The sequence below is a fragment of the Octopus bimaculoides genome, chromosome 10 (assembly GCF_001194135.2).
Source record: "Octopus bimaculoides isolate UCB-OBI-ISO-001 chromosome 10, ASM119413v2, whole genome shotgun sequence".
NCBI lineage: Eukaryota > Metazoa > Mollusca > Cephalopoda > Octopoda > Octopodidae > Octopus > Octopus bimaculoides.
This window is the reverse complement of record NC_068990.1, coordinates 74,886,834-74,893,646: the sequence shown is the minus strand read 5'-3', so window position 1 is coordinate 74,893,646 and position 6,813 is coordinate 74,886,834. Positions and strand designations below refer to the sequence as shown.

Below are 6,813 nucleotides of genomic sequence, written 5' to 3'. Positions count from 1 at the left end.
ATATATATATATATATATATATATATATATATCATCATCATCATCGTTGCTTAACATCTGTCTTCTATGTATGCATGGATAGGACAGTTGATAGGAGCTGGCCAGGTAGAAGACTATCCCAGGCTACTGTCTGTTTTAACAGTTTTTACAGCTGGATGCTCTTCCTAACACCAACCATGCTACAGTGTGGACTCACTGCTTTTTACGTTTCACTAGCACATGTGAGGTTAGTTTTGGCATGGATTTTTTTACCACAGGATATGCTTCCAAATGCCAACCACTTTAGCAGTGTGGACTGGATGATTTTTACGCTGGTCACATTCAAATGATGCAACCTTGCTGGTTAGGTGGACAGGCCAACACTTCCCACTAACCAAGATGGAGATGGAGACTACTAAAGCAATGTTAAGTGAAGTATTTTGCTGAAGAACACAATGCATCCCATACTACCCTTCCCTCAGTTCAGAAATTGAAACTAAAATCTAGCGGTTGTGAGTGCAACAGCCTAACCACTTGGCCACACACACAAATTAAAAATTTTTTTTTTTTTGTTTGCTAAATTTTACTTCAAACATGCCAAAAATATACTCTATACCTTTCCCCATTGTTATATTTATATATATTTAGGGTAGCATAGGTTTGATGTGCCTGCAAATTTGTTACATTTTCATATCATGGTGGCTTGAATTTTCATATCAGAAATTTGCCTGTCAACCATGTGGTTTTAGGTTCAATCTAAATGCATGACACCTTCAGATGTCTTCTACTATATACAGCTCTCTAGGTCAACCTGGCTCTGGTGACAAAATTGTCTGTTGGAGAAGCTGTTGCGGTTCTTGTTTACACTGGCCCTAGTTTACTGTTGCGGTTATTTACACTGGCCCTAGTTTACTTAGCTTGCCCGTTCTGATGGTACTGGATCACCTGGGAGAAGTTACCTTCAAATAAATAGACAAACTGGAATCTCATCAGCTCTGTTTTCTACTTCATTCCGTAAAGCTAAAACTTGAGCACTTTTACTTCCCCACTTTCCCTGTCCTGTTTCGGGAAATATTTATGTTTTTATTATTTCTGAGTAAGGTTTACACCCTGCTAGGATTCATTATGTTTTTTTCTTTTGTTGTTGTGTACTACTACTGATTGACATGGTCAGACTGACATATAATCAAAGAGAGTCCAGGTGTGACTATCCTTTTTTTGTTGAGGGAGATTTGATTGCTGTTTTGCAAGTGGTGTGACCACAAGTTTCTGCATTGATTCTATTATTAAAATTACTGGTGTGCTCCAAATCACTGAAGTTTCTTTCATCAGATGACCTTCAATGAATCTCTTGTTCTAAATTAGAATCTACTAACTACTGCTTTTTTTTTCCCCCTTTTCTCTTTACACAGGTCAAAAGAAGACAACAAAGAGACTGAAGAGCGAAAGAGAACCTTCTCTGACCGACAAAAATCCTTGGAAGAGAAGAAAGCTCAGCAGCTGAAAGAGGAAGCTGAGAGAAACAAAGTTGAAGAAGAGAGGCGAATCAAAAGAGAGGCAAAACGAAAAGAAAAGAAGGATCGTGAAAGACGAGAGTCTATGCAGTTTCAAAAAATTGAGGAACAGAGAAATGAAGTCAGTTACTATGGACCTAACTTTTCAGTACATCCTGCATTAACTAGTAAGAATATTAATTTTTGTTTTGTGTTTTTTTTTTGTTTTTTTTTAAATCTTGTTGTTGACCTGCAAATCCAAGCATGGGCCACCTTTGCTGCATCAGACATGACTCGTTATCAAACAGGTCAAACTACTAAAAAAAAAATCAAGGTAATCTTTCATTAGGTGTGTCATTCAGAAAGACTTGCAAGTTGCAGTTTTGTCTGTACTAGTCGACCCTGGCTCAGCAAACCTTTATTTTATTTAAGGCAGAAGAGTGTAATTTAAAGGACCTTTGGCTGCTGCTTCTTGCAGGTTATGTGACTGCTTGTGGATTGATGTAAAAGAAATGAAAAGCGTTCCTGAAGCTGCTAAAAAAACTATATGGCTTCTATCATATCTTATCAATGTCGCTGTCTAAAAGGTAGTTACATTATTGATAATATTTGATAATGGTTTCACATTTTGGCTCATGGGCCAGCAAAAGTAAAGTCCTGCTGACTCATAAGGGTCGGTTTCCCAGTTTCATGGCATATAAATTCCTCACCTGGACAAGATGCCTGTCTGTCACAGGATTACTCATTTTTTCCTGCTGAGTGGACAGGAGCAACATGAAATGAAGTGCTTTGCTTGAGAACACAGTGCGTCGCCCAGTCCAGGAATACATAGAGGCACTTTGTCCATCTTTATGTTCTGAGTTCAAATTCTGCCAAAGTCAACTTTGCTTTTCATCTGTTCAGGGTTGATAAAATAAATTAAGCACCTGTTGAGCACTTGGGCTGATCTAATCGACCTATTCCTTCTCTGGAGTTGCTGGCCTTGAGTCAAAACTTCAAAGTGCTATTATTATTATTATTATTATCATCATCATCAGCAGCAGCAGCAGCTGCTGCTGCTGGCAGAATTGTTAACCATACTGTAGAAAATGCTTAACAGCATTTCGTCCATCTTTTATGTTCTGATGTCAAATTCTACCAAGGTTGATTCTGCCTTTCATCCTCTCAGGGCTGATAAAATAAGTACCAGTTATGGACTGAGGGTCAGTGTAATTGACTTACACCCTCCCACCAACTTGTTGGCCCTTGTGTTCTGAGTTCAAATTCAGCCCAGGTTGACTTTGCTCTTCATCCTTTCGGAGTTTAAAAATTAAGTATCTGTGAAACACTGGGGTCAATGTAATTGACTATCCCCCTCCCCACAAATCTGAGGGGGGATAGTCCGGCTGTAGAAACTTTGCCAGATCAGATTGGAGCCTGGTGCAGCCATTTGGCTTACCAGTCCCCAGTCAAACTGTCCAACCCATGCCAGCATGGAAAGCAGATTTTAAACGATGACGATGATGAATCTAATTACTTTTTAGACACTGATATTAATAAGACGAAAAAATAGATGCTGGATAGTTTTCTAGCAGCTTCAGCAATGCTTTTTAATTTTCTTTTTAAATTGGTGGTGGTGTTGGAAAATGTTAGAAAAAGATGGAAAATTGCTTGTTTTTTTTTTTTTCATTTTCTCTTTATTAGAAAGAGAAGGAAAATGAAGAATTCTCTATTGTTGTCAAATCAAATATACATTTGTTATTACCTTTGTAGAGGTGGGTGGGTTACTCTAGTTGATTACATTTTATTACTTCCCTACAGCTTGGATATACATTGGTCCTCTTACACTTCTTTCAAGGCAAGGAAACATTGATATTGTTCTTTAGCATCAAGTTAGCCCTGATCAAAGCAAACCTGTGATTGAAGGCATCCCTGCCATGACTGTCCCATTTTAAGATAGTGTATCTTGGATCTCGTTATCCAGTTTGTCACCTTTTTTTGTTTTATGTTGGTGTATATGTATATGTGTGTGTGTCTTGAGGAAGATTTAGCTTCTGTTTCGTGGTTGAGCAACTGTTGGCCTGTTTAGCATATTGTTTAGGCCCATGCCAGCCCTGATCTTGACTGATCTATAGATTATCCTCTGCTTTTGTGTGTGTGTATTTGACTGCTATTCCAAGCAGGTTAGGTAACCGCCTTAAGACTACCCATTGCTTTATTTCATAATAAAATATTCTTTACCTGAATACCATAGTGTAAGACATAAGCTCTGGATCAGCTATGACTGTAAGCTAGTTTCAGTTCTTAGTTGCAACCATTTCTCTTTAGATACATCAATAAAGCTATAGACAAAGGAATCACCACTATAACATCTCATCATATCTATGTATAATGTAAAAGTTGTTATTCCACATGGACAAAAGTTTAATATTTCATTGAGTAACATCATGGTAGAAATATTGTTATATTTTGGGATGGTCTTTTTATTATTGTTCTTATTTTATCTTATGTCCTTTGTCTGGAAATCTTTTGTCACACGTCTGTGACCTCTTCAGTGGCCCTTTCCATCCACGTGTCCTACTCCGCCCAGTCCATTTGGCAAAAACAGAAAGAAAAAATAAATCGTCCCAAAATATAGCAATACCTGTTTCAACGTAGAATTTCACATCAAGAATCTTGCTAAGCAATTTCATAAATGTAACAATAGTAGTAGAAATGTTTAGCTCAATAATTAATGAATGAAACTAAATGACAGTTATTCAGTTTCATTCCTTCCCTTCAAATTTATTGTGGATCCTCCTGAGTTTGGTCAGTTAGATTAATACCTATATTGTGCTGGTTATTGATTCAACATGGAGCGTACTCTCACCCATTCGAAAAGGCGAACGCTTTTGTGTTTTGTTTATTATTCTTTTGCTTGTTTCTGTCATTTGACTGCAGTCATGCTGGTGCACCGCCTTGAAGGATTTTAGTCGAACAAATCAACCCCAGGGCTTAGTTTTTTTTAAACCTAGTACTTATTCTATTGGTCTCTTTTGCTAAACTGCTAAGTTAAGGAGGGCGTAAACACACCATCACTGGTTGTCAAGCAGTGTTGGGGGGACAAACATAGACACAGAGATACACATAAATACGTGCACATTATATATATATGTGTATATTACAGGCTTCTTTCAGTTTCCGTTTACACTCATAAGGCTTTGGTTAGCCTGAGGCTATAGTAAAAGACACTTGCCCGAGGTACTACACAATGGGACTGAACCCGGAACCATGTGGTTGGGAAGCAAGCTTTTTACCACACAGTCATGTCTGCACCTATAAAGGAAGAAAGAAAAACAAATCTTTCATGATTATATTTACAACTAACAAATGGTTAAATGATATTTATTGTAACATTCGGATGGGAGTAGTTTGAGACTATATGAATTGCCTTCTTGAATTTTGAAACCACATTGCACCATCAGTACTTCAAATTTAACAGCTTCTGTCTATGCGATGCAGTTAAAAAAAAAATGTTTTTGCTTGTGTTGCATTTTTTGGTTCAATTTCCACAGCTGAATGCCCTCCATAACATCACCCACCTATCATTTTATACAGTATATGGGTGAATGGGTGGGTGCATTTTATCATGGCACCAGCTCTAGATGTGGTTTTGTTATTTACAAACTAAAGGATCCCTTCAATCTTTGTATAGCTGGGTTCTGTTTTTACCACTAACCATTTTACTGAGTGAAATGAATGCATCCTATCACATTCACCCAAGAAAGCTTTCATCTCATTTTCATTTGTATCATACCATCTTCTGTCAGCAAGGGAATAATGACGTTCAATACATTTTATGGTGTGTGTACATTTTGTAAATATGTTTGGAAAAGTATTTTTTTAAAAATTTGGATGTCTAATCTCTCTCTAATTTTGGCACATGTCCTGGTGTTGACCCTGAAAGCTTCAGGGAAATTTACAGCATGTGTTATTTTCTATACTGTTTGTACTCTTCCTTTTCATAACTGACACCAGAATTCTATGTCCATGTTGTTTACACTAAAATTGAAACCTTTTCTCTAATTATTTGCTACATTCTGAGAGAGGGGAAACTTTTAAATTTGTTGTTGGAACTGGCTTGTGTCAATCAAGTTGTGAAAAATGTACAAGTAAAGAAACCACTGTAGCTAGCTATTATGTGCTAAAATTGTATGCCAAAAGTTAATAATGCCAATTGTAAAATGTTTTTCAATTGGCCACTATAAGAAATTTCCATAGCAACTAAATATATAAACCAATAAAATACAAGTTTTATAAGGGAATGTCTATAATCACAAGATATTTCATGATTGTCTGTAGGCAGGTAGTTTTCTTGCTGCAGATATCTCGTGACAAATTAAAATGGCAAAGTGCCAAATAACAAGATATCTTGTCATTTGAGGTTAGGGCAGTGGTGTTGCCGAAATAGTTGTGCATTTAATGAAATGCCTTGAAGGTGACAGGAACATTAGGCTTAAAAAAGAAAAAAAATGCCTAAATGCCATTTAGAATCTCTCTCTTGGAGTTTAATTCCTACTGGAGTTAACTTGGTCTTTTATTTATTCAATGTTGATACAATAATACCAACCATGTTTTGGGGTTGATTCTATCAGTTCTACACCCTACCACCACCACCATATGTTAGAAAATGCAATTAAAAACAGCAAGCTGGAACATTTTGATTTTTTTCAGCTTCTGAGGTTAAATTCCAGTTTGATTATCTTGGCTTTTCATGCTTCTGGGAGCAATAAAACAGTACTAAGTTGGAATCAGTTGAATCAACTCGTGCTTGCCAAGAATTGGCATCATGCCTAGGTGAAAACCATTATAATTAAGGCAGCAATCTGGCTGAATTGTTAACACACCGGACAAAATGCCTAGCAGCATTTCATCTGTCTTTGTGTTCTGAGTTCAAATTTCGCTGAAGTTGATAAAAATAAGTACTAGTTGAACACTGGGGTCAATGTAGCTGACTTAGCTCCTTCCCCTGAACTTGCTGGCCTTGTACCAAAATTTGAAATCATTATTATTTATTCTTTATCTCAGGGTTTTGTTGTAACTCCTGGAGTCTTTGCCTGTGTAGCAGGCTTGCTGCCTGCAGCCTACACTACCATGCTATCTGTTCTTTTCAACTGACCTGATTATTCTGGTCCGTGCCAAGGAGGCAAACCTTTTGTAACAATTGTACTGAGCACTCTAGTTCGATTTTCTTTATATTCCTCTTGATGCTTTCTGATACTGTCACCAAGGACCCTACAATAATTGGCACTATCTTCACCTTCTTCATTTTCCATAGACTATTATTATTATTATTATTATTATTATTATTATTATTATTATT

The 6,813-nt window shown here is 36.9% G+C and overlaps 1 protein-coding gene across 1 annotated transcript in view; it reads left to right on the top strand.

Annotated features, from left to right (window-relative positions):
• LOC106869966 (heterochromatin protein 1) overlaps window positions 1–6,813 on the top strand; it is a 97,541-nt gene that overhangs the window by 66,158 nt on the left and 24,570 nt on the right. Inside the window, exon 2 of the mRNA XM_014915912.2 lies at window positions 1,392–1,660. Coding sequence (XP_014771398.1) covers window positions 1,392–1,660 — 269 coding nt within the window. The remainder of the gene's footprint in view (window positions 1–1,391; window positions 1,661–6,813) is intronic.